Source organism: Thalassophryne amazonica, chromosome 15 (assembly GCF_902500255.1).
Source record: "Thalassophryne amazonica chromosome 15, fThaAma1.1, whole genome shotgun sequence".
NCBI classification, from domain to species: Eukaryota; Metazoa; Chordata; class Actinopteri; order Batrachoidiformes; family Batrachoididae; genus Thalassophryne; species Thalassophryne amazonica.
In genome coordinates, this window is record NC_047117.1 from 96,609,203 (window position 1) to 96,628,648 (window position 19,446).

General features: G+C 41.1%; 1 protein-coding gene across 1 annotated transcript in view; it reads left to right on the plus strand.

Annotated features, from left to right (window-relative positions):
• The first annotated feature begins 7,932 nt into the window (after window positions 1-7,932).
• r3hcc1l (R3H domain and coiled-coil containing 1-like) overlaps window positions 7,933-19,446 on the plus strand; it is a 59,945-nt gene continuing 48,431 nt past the window's right edge. Inside the window, exons 1-3 of the mRNA XM_034188915.1 lie at window positions 7,933-8,017; window positions 18,577-19,050; window positions 19,258-19,445. Of these exons, the coding sequence (XP_034044806.1) occupies window positions 18,577-19,050; window positions 19,258-19,445 (662 nt within the window). The 5' untranslated portion in view covers window positions 7,933-8,017. The remainder of the gene's footprint in view (window positions 8,018-18,576; window positions 19,051-19,257; window position 19,446) is intronic.

The following is a 19,446-nucleotide window of genomic DNA, read 5'->3' on the forward strand; positions in this document are numbered from 1 at the left end:
TATCAGCAGATTCTTGAGAACAATGTTCATGAATCAGTGACAAAGTTGAAGTTGCGCCAGGACTGGATCTTTCAACAAGACAACGACCCTAAACACTGCTCAAAATCTACTAAGGCATTCATGCAGAGGAACAAGTACAATGTTCTGGAATTGGCCATCTCAGTCCCCAGACCTGAATATTATTGAAAATCTGTGGTGTGATTTTAAGTGGGCTGTCCATGCTCGCAAACCAACAAACCTGAGATGTTTAGTAAAGAAGAATGGTCCAAAATACCCTTAACCAGAATCCAGACTCTCATGCAAAGATTTTCAAATCCTCTTCAACCTATATTCAATTGAATACATCACAAAGACAAGATATTTAATGTTCAAACTGACAAACTTTATTGTTTTTGTGCAAATATTTGCTCATTTTGAAATGGATGCCTGCAACACGTTTCAAAAAAGCTGGTACAGTGGTATGTTTCCCACTGTGTTACATCACCTTTCCTTCTAACAACACTCAATAAGCGTTTGGGAACTGAGGACACTAATTGTTGAAGCTTTGTAGGTGGAATTCTTTCCCATTCTTGCTTGATGTATGACTTCAGTTGTTCAACAGTCCGGGGTCTCCGTTGTCGTATTTTGCGCTTCATAATGTGCCACACATTTTCAATGGGCGACAGGTCTGGACTGCAGGCAGGCCAGTCTAGTACCCGCACTCTTTTACTACGAAGCCACGCTGTTGTAACACGTGCAGAATGTGGCTTGGTATTGTCTTGCTGAAATAAGCAGGGACGTCCCTGAAAAAGACGTTGCTTGGATGGCAGCATGTGTTGCTCCAAAACCTCGATGTACCGTTCAGCATTGATGGTGCCATCACAGATGTGTAAGTTGTCCATACCATGGGCATGAACACACCCCCATACCATCACAGATGCTGGCTTTTGAACTTTGAGCTGGTAACAATCTGGATGGTCTTTTTCCTCTTTTGTGCAGAGGACATGATGTCCATGATTTCCATAAACAATTTGAAATGTGGACTCATCAGACCACAGCACACTTTTCCACTTTGTGTCTGTCCATTTCAAATGAGCTCAGGACCAGAGAAGGCGGCGGTGTTTCTGGATGTTGTTGATGTATGACTTTCACTTTGCATGGTAGAGTTTTAACTCGCACTTGTAGATGTAGCGACAAACTGTGTTAACTGGTTTTCCGAAGTGTTCCTGAGCCCACGCGGTAAGATCCTTTACACAATGATTTCGTTTTTTAATGCAGTGCTGCCTGAGGGATTGAAGGTCACGGGCATTCAATGTTGGTTTTCGGCCTTGCCGCTTACATGTAGAAAGTTCTCCAGATTCTCTGAATCTTCTGATTATATTACGAACTGTAGCTGATGGAATCCCTAAATTCCTTGCAATTGAACATTGAGAAACATTGTTCTTAAACTATTGGACTATTTTTTCATGCAGTTGTTCACAAAGTGGTGATCCTCACCCCATCTTTGCTTGTCAGTGGCTGAGGCTTTTGGGGATGTTCCTTTTATACCCAGTCATGAGTGTCCTCAGTTCCCAAATGCTTATTGAGTGTTGTTAGAAGGAAAGGTGATGTAACACAGTGGTAAACATACCACTGTCCCAGCTTTTTTTTTTTTAAACGTGTTACAGGCATCCATTTCAAAATGAGCAAATATTTGCACAAAAACAATAAAGTTTATCAGTTTGAACATTAAATATCTTGTCTTTGTGGTGTATTCAATTGAATATAGGTTGAAGAGGATTTGAAAATCATTGTATTCTGTTTTAATTTACATTTTACACAATGTCCCAACTTCATTGGAATTGGGAGGTTGTGTAAAATTGAATTATAACCTTTTTAGCTGTTGAATGTGGTTGCATGGTCTGTGTATATTGTTGATGGTTGTGTATTGTGTGTATGTTATTTATTTTTTAAAGTCTTCCAAACTACTGTCGTGCCTTTTTAAAATTGCCCCTCGGGGATAAATAAAGTGATTTGATTGATTGATTGAGGTTGTATAACGGAAAATCGGGAAAATTATCAGGGGTGCCCAAACTTTTGCATACAACTGTATAAATACCAGACATACTGAACAATACTGGTTTAGTGGCTCCTACTGTTCCTCTCCTTCCTGTCCCCTGTCTTCCTGTTACTCCTCCTCCCGAGTGAGGAGCTGTCCAGTCTGATGGCCTGAGGGACAAAGGAGTTTATCAGTCTGTTGGTCCTGCACTTAGGAAGGAGCAGTCTGTGGCTGAAGAGGCTCCTCTGGTTGCTGATGACTGTGTGCAGAGGGTGACTGGCATTGTCCATAATGTCCAGCAGTTTGTCCTGTGTTTTCTTCTCTGCCGCCATCACCAGAGAGTCCAACTTCATGCCAACCACAGATTCAGCCCACCTGAACAGTTTGTCCAGCCTGGATGTGTCCTTCTTGGATATGTTGCCCCTCAGCATACCACAGTGGAAAAGAGGACACTGGCTACCATGGACTGGTAGAACATCCTCAGGAGTTTCCTGCAGATGTTAAATGACCGTAGCCTCCTCGGGAAGTACAGACTGCTCTGTCCCTTCCTGTACAGGTCGTTGGTGTGGGTTGTCCAGTCCAGTTTGCTGTCCAGCCAAAGCTCGGGGTACTTGTAAGAACGCACAGCCTCCACCTCAACTCCTTGGATCAGAACTGGTCACAGTCTTGGTCTGGACCAAGTCAATGACCAGCTCCTTTGTCTTTGAGGTGTTGAGCTGTCGATGGTTTGTGTGGCACCAGACAGCAAAGTCCTTCACTAGGCCCCTGTACTCCTCCTCTCTGTCATCCCTGATGCATCCAGTAATGGTTGTGTCATCTGCAAACTTCTGGATGTGACACAGCTCAGAGTTGTAGCAGAAGTCAGAGGTGTACAGGGTGAAGAAAAGAGGGGCCAGCACTGTGCCCTGGGATGCTCCGGTGTTATTGATCACAGTGTCAGATGTGGTGTCCCTCAGCCTGGCATACTGTGGCCTGTGGGTGAGGTAGCTGGAGATCAAGTGACCAGGCACGGGTCCACTCATATCCTGTTCAGTTTGTCCTGGAGCACAAGAAGTTGTATAGTTTTGAAGGCACTCGAGAAGTCCAGGAAGCGAATCCTCACTGTGCCGCTTCCCTTATGTAGGTGCGAGTGGACTCGGTGGAGCAGGTAAAAGATGGCATCCTCCACACCAACACATACCCTATATGCAAACTGCAGACAGTCCTGGGCGTTTGCACCCTGGGTTTGAGGAGGTCGAAGAAGAGCTGCTCCGTTATCTTCATCAAGTGTGAAGGAGCTGGAACGATGCATGAAATGTTCTAGAGTTCGGGCACTTTCCCCAGGTGCAGGCTAAGTTTGAAGATACGTTGTAGCACTTCTCCCATGGAGTTCAGTTGAGCAGGTCTTCGGTAGTCAGGGACACACCTTGTCTGGGCCTGCAGCTTTCCTGGGATGAAGCTTCCTCAGCTTTCCTCTGACCTGGACCACAGTGATGTATGGAGGAGGTTGTGTTGAGGTGGGAGAGCTGCTGCTATGATGTCTGGGGGTAGGTGTGCTGAGGGAAGAAGGAGAGATGTCTGCAGTGAGGGAGAGGGTGGGGGGCATGGACTGGCTGAACCATTTGAAGTTGTTAAGTTTGTTCACCCTCTCCGTTGTCCCCTCTGTGTCTCTGGTCTTTCTTTTATGGCCTGTGATGGTTTTCAGACCTCCCTCAAAGGCTGTGGTTTGACACTTTTCTACTTTCACTCTTTATGTCTCCCATCATATTTGGTTTTTGCAGCGCGCACGCTGATTACCTTTCGGGATTATGTACATTTGGCAGAAAAGCCCAAAACTTTACAACACAGAGTCGGACAAAGAGGAAATTGTTCATCTTACCTTTGATTTGGAGGTGATTACTGTAGAAAGAAAATCTTGCTGAGGGTCAAATTAATCCAGATAATCCATCATAATCCAGCGACGGAAAACTTTAAAACTGTCACGCACGTCATTGCATGACACAGCGTTACAGAGCTGCAGAAGTGCAAATCAGGCTTTAAATTAATTCAACAAATCATAAATTGTACATTTATGTAAATTTGACAGCTTAACTATTTTTATATTTATTTTAATAGCACCTGTACCTGGATGTGTTGCTGTATGTGGTTAAATAATTTTTAAAATGCTGAAAACATAAAACATTCACTCAGTAGTGTAGCACAGTTGGAAGCAAAATGGCACCGTGTTCAGTTGACCATCCTGCTCCGCCTGCGACAATGTGACAGAATGTGTCTCTTTGTCCCAGACTGATCTCTTTCAGTGCAGCTTCTTGTTCTGACTTTAACACCAAGTTAACACCCAAGTCTTTTATCTTCAACTGTAAATGGTCATCAAAACATTCCAATCGTATCTTTCTGAACTCTTCTGCATCAAACTCCATCGTGTCAATGTTTACAATGTGCTTGAACAATAACAGGTGAAGTTGCTCATAAACTTTAAGTCTCTTAAATATTTATTACAGCCACTTTTAAAACTCTAGTTCTCTTTATAATTTTATTACTGGTAAATTTTAGAATTGATTTAGATGAGATATATTCATTATCTCACAGGAATATATGACAATTATCTGGGAACTACTTTTTACGCAGGAATTCATCAAGCACATCTGCCGCAGGCCTGTACTAACACAGAATACCCAGAAACTGGACAGTTGTTCGGCCATAACGAGAGCGTCCACTAGTGGCACTCGTGAGAGTGTGCTGCGCTGGGTCAGCCGAAAGTAGTCCGGCAACCTATCCCACAATGCCAAGTGGTTCCTCTCCTCAATCAAGGCACTCCAGTGGCCATCCACTGAACTACAACCCCTGGCAAAAATGATGGAATCACCGGCCTCGGAGGATGTTCATTCAGTTGTTTAATTTTGTAGAAAAAAAGCAGATCACAGACATGACACAAAACTAAAGTCATTTCAAATGGGAAACTTCCTGAGGCAAGATGGCGCCTGTGTGTTTGGCGTGCCGTCAGCTCTGTCTTTACCGCTCATTGAGTTTTTTGTTATTTGTTGCTGTGTTTTTGCTCTGTGTGTTCTGCCGGGACATCTCTGCCTTGCTTGTGTATAATCGTCAGTCTCTCTTGGACATTAATGCTCTTTATGAGCCGCTGCTGTCGTCTGGGTCTGGTCTGGCCTGGGAGGGCCCTGCCCTGCTCTGCCACCCGTGCTCGCGGAGGTCCCGCTCCACCTGCTCCGTTTTCCTTGCGCTCCTCTCCGGAGGAGGCGCTTTAGAAGGTGCGGAAAGCGGAGCGGTGCATCAGTGAAATTTAAGTTTTACCTGGCAGCCTTCACTAGAGGGTCTGATCCTCGCCTCCTCTGGGATGGATGATATTTTTGGACGTGGGAGCGCGCACTGCGCACGAGAGGCTGCTGGATTCATCCTGTTGTTCCTGGACTGTCCTCTCCGATGACCGGACCAGCTCCGCTAAAGCTGTGCCCGTTTGTGCTGCAGCTTCCTGCTGCTGCCTTTTGCCGGGCTGCGGAGTTTTTACACTGGTGCTGTTGGCTGTGGGCTTGCAGACGCGGTGTTTCACCTGAGCTCCTCCGGCCGCTGAAACACGCTGCGTCACTGGCTGCTGAGGAGCAGAACTTACGCATGACTTCATTAAAATCTGTTGATCCCACCGAGATCCTTAGTTTGGGTCTCATTAACATCAGGTCATTGTCTCTGAAGTCATTGCTGGTTAATGACTTAATTGTGGATCATCGTCTGGATATGCTTGGATTATGTGAGACCTGGCTTGGATCCACAGCTGTCCTTCCTCTGAATGAGGCCTGCCCACCGGAGTACACTTTTAGTCACATTTCACGTGATGTGAGGAAAGGCGGGGGTGTTGCTTTTATTTATAAATCCAGGTTTACTTTATTAACTGTTGGGGGTCATAAATATAATTCATTTGAATATCTGATTCTCCGTTATGCCCATGATGCTAAGTACTGTCAAGGTCATAAAACTAGAAATCAGCTTTGTTATATTGTCACTGTCTATAGGCCTCCTGGCCCATATTCTGATTTTTTAGATGAATTTGGCGCGTTCATCTCTAGTCTTTCAACTAGTGCAGACAACATTTTGATTATTGGTGACTTTAACATTCATATCAATAAGCCCTCTGATCCCCTTGGTAAATCATTTATGGAAATCATGGATGCACTAGGATTCCGGCAGTTCATTCATGGTTCAAAGCATATCAGTGGTAATACTCTGGATTGGGTTCTTGCACGTGGCCTTGCTGTCACAGATATCGACATCCTGCCTCTTGCATCGGTGGTCTCTGACCACTCGCTTATTAGGTTTACAATTACGCTGCTAGTGGAGCAACAACCTTGCCTATCATTGCGGCGATGTATTAAACCTTCAACTTTGACTGAACTCAAAGTGAGACTACCAGAAATCTTAACTTCAAGCTTGATGAATTTTCAGTCGGTAGACAGTCTTGCGGATAGCCTGAATTTAGTGCTAAAAACCACACTCGATAAGACTGCGCCTCCTCTATTAAGGTCACGCCTTCCCAAGGCACAGACACCTTGGTTCAACAGTTATTTGCGTGACCTTAGGCAGAAGGCTAGAGGGTTGGAACGGAAATGGCGTAGTTCCAAACGAGAGGTGTTCCACTTTGCATGGCGTGATGCTGTCTTAGATTATAAGCAGGCACTACTGGCTACAAAGTGTGCCTATTATTTGGATTTGATTAATAAAAACAAGCATAACTCAAAGGTTTTGTTTGAAACTGTGGCATTTCTCATTCATGGACAGCCACCTGTTATTCACTCTCCCTTTTCAGCACAGGATTTCTTGGACTATTTTGAGAAGAAAATTGAGGATATTAGGTTGAGCATATCTCAGCAGGCTTTGGTCCAACCACTGCATACTGCTATGGAGGTGGATGCGCCCACTGAGGTGTTACCCAGATTTACAGATTTTGATGGTATCTCGCTTGGCGTGCTGACAAAGCTCATGACGTCTACAACTTGATCCTATACCAACAAAACTATTTAAGGACCTGTGGCCCACTCTTGGACCGACTGTGCTGGAAATTATAAATCTCTCATTAACTTCTGGATCTGTTCCTAAATGTTTCAAGTCTGCAGTGATCAAACCATTACTTAAGAAATCCAATCTCGACCCTAGTGTATTGAAGAATTATAGACCGATATCTAATCTATCATTTTGTTCTAAAATCCTGGAAAAAGTGGTTTTGTGACAGCTTGTGGACTACCTCACTGAGAATAATCTCTTTGAGCCACTGCAGTCTGCTTTTAGAAAATATCACTCCGCAGAGACAGCACAAGGAATCACATAACTCATCCACTGAACCATCACTATCAGTGCCTTCTACACCCGCTGCTGTGCCCTCACTGAATCCAGCCCAGTTAGCCAGAGACAAATTAAGCCTGGCACTTCTTTCCCCAAGATCCACTGACCTACTGAAGCGGCTGAGGACAGGAAAGTGGTCACTTCCCAGTGAGTCCTCCAACATTTCCCAGCTCCCTACCTGTGCCAGCTTTGGGGAAGTAAACGCAAGATCCAGACATGATCCTTTTCCTGAATGAATGTCTAATTGAGTTGGTGCACTCGTGTTCATAATTACCAAGTTTGCAACCTTGAGAAAATCTTCAATTACAGCCCCGTTTGAGTCCTTTTCCTGACTTCCCCACAATGGGTTGTGGGCATTAAAATTAACATTACATTAAAATCCCCCACCCAAACCACAGATGAACCAGTTCTGCTAAAAAATATCCTCAGCTTCTGCTAAAATCAAAGGTTTACAGGAACAGTAACAATTAACCAAAGACAACCAACCCCTCCCACTCACACTCAGACCCGGAAACAGATTTATCACGTGATGCGTTACGTCAGCGCTTAAAACCCGGATAGCCCCGCCCATCCTGCCTGTCTTTAGTTAAGGCTGTGCGCATGCGCGTTCTCCGTGCGTGGTGAATCGATGCACGTTTCAAAGCTTCGATACTGAAACCAAACGCAGGAAACGCGGTGAGTAAAAGTGGTCAGAATGAGTTTTTAATTGCATTGTATTCTTAATGAGTGACCGCTCAGCAGAATGTTGACTTTAATAAGTCATGTGAAGCGACGCTGAGGGCCTCGAGCCCACATACATGTGTCATGTTAGCAGAAGAACATGTTGGTTTAAGGTTCAGCCTCTCGAACATGTCCACTGATACCGTCCTACCGGGAGAACAGGTGACGAGGTTACCGAGCTGGTTAAGTGCAAACTATTCCGGTCTTAACCTGCCAAACCCAGCAGATATAAACCAAAACCGCTAAATAACCGCAGTAACTCAGAGCGAACATCCACCTTAAAGAACCACATCGGTTGCTGCTAACGGCGTGCTAATGTGACCGTTTACTGCTCCTTTGGTGCTATCATTTAATTTTATTTGGCATTATGAAGATGGATTTATGGGTTGGCGCGGACTTTACCCGAGCGCCCTCTAGTGGCCATTTCTGAAAACATCGCCGAGCTCAATTTGATGACTTTTCAAAGGGTTCAGACTCGTCAATAAAGTCAATTTAATGGACAAAGGTTCATTTCAGGTCAGCTTGGTGCATGAATCTCATGGTTCCAGGCAGCGAGAGCCATCAGCTGGCTGTTAGAGACGAAACCAAAATAGAAAATCAATACAGCCAGAGCTTGTTTGCATCGGGGGGCCAGTCGCGGAAGTACGAATTCTCGTCTTCGGATTTGCCACTTCGCCGGAAGTGATGCGTACTCATACCACCTACAGCATAAATTGAATATCAATTTGTGTATTCCTACACCCAGATTAAAGGCTGTGTCACACCTTGACGATTTAGCCTGCATATGCTGACCGTATTAAAAACGCTGGCACATGCTGTCGTACGTGTAATAATCGAATGCAGCTGTCACACCTTGACGACTATCCACCGTTTGCCAACAGCCCCATTGCAACCCAGTGGTTCTGGTCGGTACTGCACCATGTAGTGTGCGTTTATTTTCATTTTTTATCTGGGTGGACCATTTTTATTGTGTACAGAATGCTGATGAGTGGACTGGCTGTGGGAAACACCGCTGTGAATGAATGGAGTGCTGTGACGCTTTAAATGTTTAAAGTGCTGGCTGCCTCCTGATCAGCGGACCTGATCAGGTCATCACAGATCTCAATAATGAAATGCTGTGATGATTTCAACTTTCAAAGTGTCAGTCGACCGCGCTCAGATGTGACCTGAATGAAGTGCTGTGTGATCTGTCGGCGTGGTGATCACCGGCAGACACTGCACTTTAAATGTTTAAACAGCGCATTAATCAGGTGTGATCACCCTGATCCAGGGCTGCGAAAACTCCGCGGATCCGCAAAATTCTGCAGATTTCATCTTGGGGGTGGGGTGTTAGTGTTTAACTCTGTGATTGTGATCGTCACCGAGTTTTTAAATGTCTATCGGAAAGTGTTATTTTTTTTACGACATCATGCAAGTTTTATAAGTCTGCGGAAACTGATCTATGTGTTACAGATATAAATCAGTGTCCTCTGATCGGCAGAGTTTCAAGGAGAAAAAAAAGCCTGGCTGTTGCGACAGTTGTCATAAAGCGGGACTAGTTGGTTGCTACGGCGATGCTTAAGCAAAACATAGTATGTGGGCATCGCAAACCTTTAGAGCTCTCAAGTTTTTAAAAGAAGAATTGTGCAGCATGTCTGTAATGGATTGATATCGGACAGAGAGAAGATGGCGAGAAGGACAGTTTGGAAAAAGTCTGATAAGGACAAGAAACTGTGGAATTGTCATTGGCTTCATGAACACAGATGAAACAGGAAAAGTGAACTGTGCCCTCAGGAAACACGGTAAGAATTTTTCTCTCTGGAAAATAAACATTGTGCTGTTCAAACAGGATTTTAGAAAAGATTGTGACTTTTTTCATTAATCTAGACTTTCTTTCATTGGAAAAAGACTGTGGCTTTGAATGGATTTACAGAAACTTACACAAGAATATAAATGAGTTTTTATTAATGTAGACGTTTTTCTTGGGAAAAACACTGGCTTTGAATGGATTTACAGAAATTTTCACAAGAATATAAATGAGTTTTTATTAATGTAGACTTTTTTCTTGGGGAAAAAACACTGTGGCTTTGAATGGATTTACACAAGAATATAAATGAGTTTTTATTAATGTAGACTTTTTTCTTGGGGAAAAAACACTGTGGCTTTGAATGGATTTACATGAAATTTACACAAGAATATAAATGGGTTTTTATTAATGTAGACTTTTTTCATGGGAAAAAAAACTGTGGCTTTGAATGGATTTACATGAAATTTACACAAGAATATAAATGGTTTTTTATTAATGTAGACTTTTTTCATGGGAAAAAAAACTGTGGCTTTGAATGGATTTACATGAAATTTACACAAGAATATAAATGAGTTTTTATTAATGTAGACTTTTTTCATGGGAAAAAAAACACTGGCTTTGAATGGATTTACATGAAATTTACACAAGAATGTAAATGAGTTTTTATTAATGTAGACTTTTTTCATGGGAAAAAACACTGTGGCTTTGAATGGTTTTACATGAAATTTACACAAGAATATAAATGAGTTTTTATTAATGTAGACTTTTTTCATGGGAAAAAAAACTGTGGCTTTGAATGGTTTTACATGAAATTTACACAAGAATATAAATGGTTTTTTATTAATGTAGACTTTTTTCATGGGAAAAAAAACTGTGGCTTTGAATGGATTTACATGAAATTTACACAAGAATATAAATGAGTTTTTATTAATGTAGACTTTTTTCATGGGAAAAAAAACACTGGCTTTGAATGGATTTACATGAAATTTACACAAGAATGTAAATGAGTTTTTATTAATGTAGACTTTTTTCATGGGAAAAAAACACTGTGGCTTTGAATGGTTTTACATGAAATTTACACAAGAATGTAAATGAGTTTTTATTAATGTAGACTTTTTTCATGGGGAAAAAAAACACTGTGGCTTTGAATGGATTTACAGAAATTTACACAAGAATATAAATGGGTTTTTATTAATGTAGACTTTTTTCATGGGAAAAAAAACACTGTGGCTTGGAATGGATTTACAGAAATTTACACAAGAATATAAATGAGTTTTTATTAATGTAGACTTTTTTCATGGGAAAAAAAAAACACTGGCTTTGAATGGATTTACATGAAATTTACACAAGAATGTAAATGAGTTTTTATTAATGTAGACTTTTTTCATGGGAAAAAAACACTGTGGCTTTGAATGGATTTACAGAAATTTACACAAGAATATAAATGAGTTTTTATTAATGTAGACTTTTTTCATGGGAAAAAAAACACTGTGGCTTTGAATGGTTTTACATGAAATTTACACAAGAATGTAAATGAGTTTTTATTAATGTAGACTTTTTTCATGGGAAAAAAACACTGTGGCTTTGAATGGATTTACAGAAATTTACACAAGAATATAAATGAGTTTTTATTAATGTAGACTTTTTTCATGGGAAAAAAACACTGTGGCTTTGAATGGTTTTACATGAAATTTACACAAGAATGTAAATGAGTTTGTATTAATGTAGACTTTTTTCATGGGAAAAAAACACTGTGGCTTTGAATGGATTTACAGAAATTTACACAAGAATATAAATGAGTTTTTATTAATGTAGACTTTTTTCATGGGAAAAAAACACTGTGGCTTTGAATGGATTTACAGAAATTTACACAAGACTATAAATGGGTTTTTATTAATGTAGACTTTTTTCATGGGAAAAAAAGCACTGTGGCTTTGAATGGATTTACAGAAATTTACACAAGAATATAAATGAGTTTTTATTAATGTAGACTTTTTTAATGGGAAAAAAAACACTGTGGCTTTGAGTGGCGACCATTCATTTTGTTTTTTGACTCAAATTAGTTCCTACATCTCCTTTTATTTCCCCTTCTTTTTATTTATGTACCTAATTTTATTTATTTATTTATTTTAGTTTGTATTTATTTATTTAATTTTTTGGGTGGGGGGTGGGAACGGGGGTTTGTTTGTGTGTGAGCTTTGTTTTTTATATTAAGACTTTTTTTTTTTTTTTTGAGCATACTTTTAAATATTGCTGTTGTTAACTTTACTTTGCACTGTTTTCCAGCTTTTTTCTATAAAAATGTAAAAAGGTGTGGAAATGTGGAAAGGTATCTATGCACATTGAAATGACTTTTGTTCCATGTACACCAATAAAAATATATGGAAAAAAATAAAAAAATAAAACTGCAGTAAACTTGGAAATGTTGTACAAAGTTATTTTAGTCACAGTGCAACACCAGGCTGCTGCGCTGCATAATAAAATACTCTGACACTTGGGGAAGGAGATTATAGTAGTTATTTTCGTTTCTTGATGGCAACAAGACAAGCATCCCAGTTACTGATTTTAATCCACACAAAAGTGACTCACGATTGGCATATTTTAATGGCTTTGAGAGGGGTTAAGAAGTGGACTTGGTGCTTCTGAAGAGCAGCGAATCAAAGAACCAATGAACCAGCGGATCAAAGCACTGCTTCATTGGTTCAGGCATCAAAGTGAAGTCGCGCTGGAGAAGTGGTTGATTACAGACCCGCTGCAGGGTCTGCAATCAACGTGGAGAAATGATCATTTTCCCGACAAACGCCCTTAAAAAAAAAAAACGTCCGCTCTGAAGGACCGACAAGGGAATTGTTAAGCAAAAAGACTTGATGTTGGTGGATCGAATAATTTCTATGAAAAGAACTGGTTCTCAATATGCAACCCTAGTCTTGAGTCAGATGCTGCCTTGAGAGAAGTAACATCACATTTAGCCTACTATTAAATACCAGAGAGTCGAGGTAGGGTGCAAAACATTCAAAGACAGTTGAATCAGTCATCATACTTCACAAGATTTACAAAAAGCAAAACCTAGCTAGGCATTTAAACACCAATTATACTTGCGTTGCCTTTCCTTTTCTGAAGTATCTTCAGCTGCTCCTGTGCATTTTCTTTTGAGGTGCTCATGCATCGTGGTTATGCTCTTGTGATAAGCCAAACAGAGTGAACAAACCACTCTAGCACCAGCAGCCCTAAAGTATTCCCATACTTTTTTGATGCTTTTGGTCTTTTAATAGTTGTTGTTGTTGTCGTCCTTGGTTCCAACTCTTCTTCACCTGCCGCTGCCATGTTTGTGTCAAGCGATAGACCAGTGAGGTGCGAGGTGTGCTCAAAGCGGATAGTAACAGGAGGGGGGAAGAGACCCAATTTGACCAGCAGGGTGTAGCTTACACAGCAAAACTACTGGTGCGAAGTGGAATTACCTGAACTCAGATGTACTGTTTCCGTCTGAAAACCAAAAATAAATGACCAAAAATAGCCATCGACGAAAAAAATAAATGGACGCATTTTCAACGTCTATTATGTCGACTAATTGCGGCAGCGCTACAGACTTGTACAGTGAAGTTTATGTAACATCGGTAACCAGCGGGTCCTGATCCTGGACCTGTATTTGAAGCTGGTGTGAAGAACAGCACATATGGTGGGATTCAGACTCGTCTAAATGCTGCATGAAGCCATAGACCAGATTCCTGATCGCAGCCTGACATCACTGTGTGTCACAGACTGTGCACAGTGGACCTGCGCACTCATATTTGAATCATTTAAAGATGTTGTGATCGGACACATACAGTTTCTTTATAGATGATTTCTCCACCAAAGACTAGTTTCCACCAAAGATCCACCAAAGTTGAGCTGTGTATGTAGGAGAGCAGGATGAATGAAACAAGGTTAATTTAACATCAAGATTACACATAAGGGATCTGCATAGGATCATATCCCCTTGAGCTGCCTGCATTGTCTGTTTGTATCAAGGACATCACTTAGGTCATTATTGGTTACGTGTCCGAGGTATCTACACGAGTCACCTTCGTTCAGTACGTCACTGTTTAGTTTAAACACAGGCAGCTCCGCCCCTTTCAGATATCTGGCCTGAAGGACGTTACAGCACTCATCTTGGGGTTGTGTCGTACACAGTGGTTATCATCATACAGCTCACATACTTCTAAGTTTGAGGGTCCCAGTAGCATTAGGTCATCTACATCCATAATGTGGTTAATTAGTTAATTAATATGCCGCTATCATAGCAGCCAGCGTGACATGTATTTAGCCCGTGGCTCCGGTCATCCATGTAGATATTAAATAAATGAGGGGACAAAATGTCACCTTGTCTAACACCATTAGATACTCCAGAGAACTCTGAGAGGTCGTTCCCCCACCTGATACACATTTTCTGGTTAACATACCAAACCACCAGTAATCTGACAGTATCATCAGGACCTCCTCTCCTGATGACAGTGCTGAGTGATTTACCCCATCGAAGGCTTTGCTAGCATTCAGAAAACATGCAAACGTACTAGGGCTGAAGTGATTAGTCGAGTAACTCAAATAATTTGATTACAAAAAATGTTTGAGGCAAATTCTGTGCCTTGAAGCTTTGTTTAATGTTGTAGTACATATCCCAGGCCTGTGTGTGGTGCTGTAATGTCCCCAGTAAAAAACAAACAGAAGAAAACTAGACCATGCACTTAAGCAATGTAAAGACCAATCAATTTAACACAAAAAACAGCAGAGGTCTCCTCAAGGATGCAAGAGACATTGATCTCTGACAAGATCTGGTGCATGCGTTGGACAGCAATGACATCATTTGTATCCAGGAAACATGGTACAGTAAGGAGGACCTGCATAACCTAAATAATGTACACCGGCTTTTCCATGGTGCCGGAGCCTCATCAACTGGCCTCACCTCAGGGGTGGAGCTTTGTATGGTCACTCCCCACAAGGGGGGTTGCCATTCTTTGGTGTCAGCAACTGGTCAGATACATTAAGCCTCTGGATCTCCACTTAAACTGGTGCGCTGCTATACAAGTTGAAATCAGTGCTAAAAAAAATCATTATCTTCCTCATCAGTGCAGGGAAAATGAACGTAAGTACTTGGAGGATTTGGGTGTTCTGAGTGCTTTAATTGAGGAATTTGCCTCTACTGCTGTGGTATTGGTCAGTGACTGGAATGCCAGCTTGAAGGATCCAGACAATTCCTTTTTTGCCAAGCATATGCTGAACTTCTGTGATAACAACCTCATAATTTCTTGTTGTCCTGCGTTGCCCAATGACAGTTCCACCTGTGATTCTTGAAGTTCTGACTCCTGATTAGACCACATTGTGTCTACAGAAGCCTTTGACAGTGCAATCAGTGATATGAATGTATGTTAGAAGTTGACAGATGATCATATTTCGGTTGTTTTGTCTCTGGCGGTTAAACAGATACCAGGTCTGACAAATATCACAGACAGCCAGTGTTGTATAGTAACAAAGTAAAAATACTTCACTACTGTACTTAAGTATGTTTTGAGAGACTTTGTACTTTACTTGAGTTTTTTTATAATTCAGCTTACTTTCACTTTTACTTCACTACATTTCTGACTTTAATTACATACTTCTACTCTGATACATTTTCTATGCACCATGCCATTACCCATTACAAAAAAAACTCACACACAAAAAAGTTGTGTTTTCAGCCAGAGACACCACTGATTACTAGTGACTGCAACGAAGTCAGGCCGATTTGTCATGTCATTTGCGCACTCGGGGGGTGTTTGTCAGGAAAATGATCATTTCTCTACATTGATTACAGACCTGCAGCGGGTCTGTAATCACCTTTTCTGCAGCGCGGCTTTGCTTTGAACCTTAAACCAATCGAAGCAGTGATTTGCAGGTCAAGGCAGTGCTTTGATCTATGATTCGTGGATTTTATTTTGCTTTATCCTAATTTTTTTTTCACGCTAAAACCCTGAAGAGCATATGTCTGAGTAATATTTAATATTTTTATGTTAAACCGACCTGTTATGGTCTTCTGAAACAGTTAATAGATGTATTTTATAACTTAAAAACGGGACCGATGTTAACGCGTTAGCATGTCTATGGCGTTTTCAACGTTAAAGTTAGCATTAAGCTGTTTGCATCAGCACGTTTGTGTTCGTTGTCGTAACAGTCAAATTGAAATTTCTTAAATTTATTTTTATTCATATATTATAGCAACAAGAATAATAGTCTACATAATAGATAATAATAGTCAATAATAATAGATTAATAATGTTACAATACAATTTTAGAGAAAGAGACAAAAAGAACCTAATGAGACAAAACACAACAAAGTTCCTGTGAACACCTAGTGAGTAGCCTTCTCTCATTTAGGTTTTGAAACCTTGTTTCTGAAGTGTTTTTGTGATGTGCATAATTTTCAGTATTTTAACTAATACTACCAGTCATTTACAAGCCGAGATAAACTTTTATATTAAAAAAATCAGTCCGTTTTTGATTATTAACATTTACTTGTACTTTTACTTTCAATACTTGAGTACATTTAGTTGTACATTACTTGTCATACTTAAGTACAATAAATACTAGATACTTTAAGACTTTTACTTGAGTAGCATTTCAGTCAGTGACTTGAACTTCTACCAAAGTCATTTTTTAAAATGGGTATCTGTACTTTTACTTCAGTGTGAGTTTTCTGGTACTTTATACAACACTGCCAACGGCTGCATCCTGAGACTGAACTGGGAAATCCCGTCTGAAGCAGAGTGTCATAGATACTCCTGTATAGGACTGTGTGTATTTCAGAGATACAAACTGTAGCAGATGGAGTCAAATTATTATATGATGACATTATCAAGTGCCTTGAAAATGCTGGGAGTCAGGGCCTTCAATAATGTCGGGAACCAGAGTAGGTTTAATATGCCAGGATGGAAGGAACATGTAGCCAACTTATATAAAGCCTCACGTGAAATGAGAGAAGCATGGTTCGGTGCAGGCAAACTGAAACAGTGCCTAACCCATGGGTGGGCAGTCGTGTGCCATGAAGGGCCAAGACCATGCAGGTTTTCCTTACTACCAGTCACCTCAGCAGGTGATTTCATTAATGATCAGGTGTTTATGCTCAGGGGAGAAGCTAATCAGCAACCCACCTGCTGAGGTGATTGGTTGCAAGGAAAACCTGCAGGGTCTCAGCCCTCGTCGCCATGGTTGGGTAGGATTACTTTGAAAGAATACATGTGGATTACATGTATGTATGTATGTACATACATTTGGATTACTTGTAATCTGATTTACTTTTGGATTACATTTCAAAGTAATCCTACCCAACCCTGCTCCTTGTCCACCCCTGGCCTAACCTTTGACCTCCACAAAAAAGCCAAAGTGAGCTCTAAGTACGCCCTATGTTTTATAAAAATAATGAGAACACTATGCAGAAAGAGTCAGTGGCCAAAAAGCTTTTCAACTTGGATGTAAAATCCTTTTGGACGGAGGTTAAAATAATGAATTGATGTTCTGTGGATGGAACAACTTGTGGAGGAAATATGACCTAAGAATTGATTCAAAGGTTAAAGGTCAGGTTCTTAAGGCCAGCAGAGACGTATGGGCCTGAGACACGGGCAGTGCAGGAGGGTCATTGAGAAACACCGAGATGGATTTGTTGAGTTACAAAGCTGGACAGAATAAGAAATGAGAGAAATGGAGGAACAACTAAAGTAGCAAAAACATTTAAGAAAGTCCAGGAACACAAATTGAAAAAGTGACGGATAGAAGGAAGGAAAAGGAGGTTCGGGACCACACTTATGTTGAGAAAGTCCATGGTGAGAAAGGAGGATAAAGAAACTAGTCTTCGTTAATGATATGCAGTCAGGTCCTTAAGTATTGGGACAGTACCGCAATTTCTGTAATTTTGCATTGGGACAACACCAAAGTGGAATTAAAATGAAAAAATAATCAGTCTCAAGAAAACTGTCTGGAAATGTGATTATTTTATTTAGAATAGTCCTGATTCTTAGTTTGTCCAGTTACGTCTGGTCTCTAAAAATGTCTCTAATTCCTGGATGGTTAATGGGGAAATTCTTGAATTTAAAATGAAAGTCGGCAGCATTTGGATTGTTTTGTTACCCTTCCCCAGTCAGCCTCCCAACCCCATTTTGAATGAAAGTTGATTAAACTTCCCTAACACCCTAAATTAATTTCGTGATCTCCAACACATCTTAAAAAACCAAACAATAAGGTTTCACAGGGTTTTTCTCGTCGCTGCCATGTCTTACCTGTGACCGTCATCACTGTATGCTGGTACTCGAAGTCTGTAGATGTACCAAGTGATCGGAAATAACTTTTGTTTTACACAGGAATTTTTAATTATTTTACACATACACACAATGTTTTTTGTTGTTTTTATCAATGACATAACAATGTCTGAGAGTTAATGTACAGGAGTTGGGCACAAGGCGTAATGGATCTGACGTTAAACGGGTGAGTTATTTACAATGAAATCAGACATTTTATTGAAATATACAGAGGCTGGGGCGTTCTGACAAACGTAATATGAGCTGCGCACTTGTACACCCTCTTTTCAGACAAACTTTCTGATGCATGGGTACAGTAAACTCCACGGTCGCTGTCCCAAAACGTATGACCAACTGAAAGCTAATTCTAACATGATTTTCTTGTTCTCTCTCACTTTTATGTGATGTTCTAATCACATAATGTAAAGATGGAGCTGAGGGAGGAACGTGCACAGATGGAGTGCTCGGCATCATCGTCATTTCAGCCAAGGAGACCTGATCAAGTCCTGGACAGGCCCAAAGACAGAGTTCAGAATTTGGAGGAACTTAAGCAACAAACCAGAACTCGCTATAGAGACAAAACATGGAAGAATGCCAAGAACAAGAGGGACAAGTCTGAAGGTGCGCACGAGTCTGAAGGCGTACACGAGTCAGTGGCTGTTAGAAGACAGAGTGGAGGTGAGTGGCAGAGTACTGCGCGAATGCTCAGAACCACGCAGGACCAGATTCATGATGTTGCCGCTAACGGTCAGCAAAACTCAAGTAGTGTGGAGGTGATCACGCCAGAGACGGTCTCAACGGTGGTGCAGCAGCAGGATTTGGCATCGTCTCGTGAAGACGAAAGCTGGGACACATTGTTCAACGATGATGGTGAATGTCTGGATCCACACCTGCTGGAAGAGGTGAGCAAAGTGTTCATCCTGTGGGATGTTTTCAGAGACAGACAATCAAACGTCAGGAATGAAGAACGTGTTCCAAAAATCTCAAGTCTGTTCAGTGAAATATTTTCTTTTCTGTCATCTTTCTGTTCGCTTTGGCTTTGCAACTCTTGGCACTCACTCTGATTTTTGTCTTTTTCTGTCCAAATGGTCCTCGTTGCTGCGGTCCAGCTGGCCCTGAAAGATGGGCAACAGAAAGAGTCGATCCAGGAGCCCAGGTTTGATTACTACACCATGGACCCAGGTGAAGATGACGACCTGAACCTCAGAGAGGATGAATTGTCTCACATTATCGAGATCTATGACTTTCCTTCTGAGTTTAAGACTGAAGATCTCCTCAAGTTGTTTCAGTCCTACCAG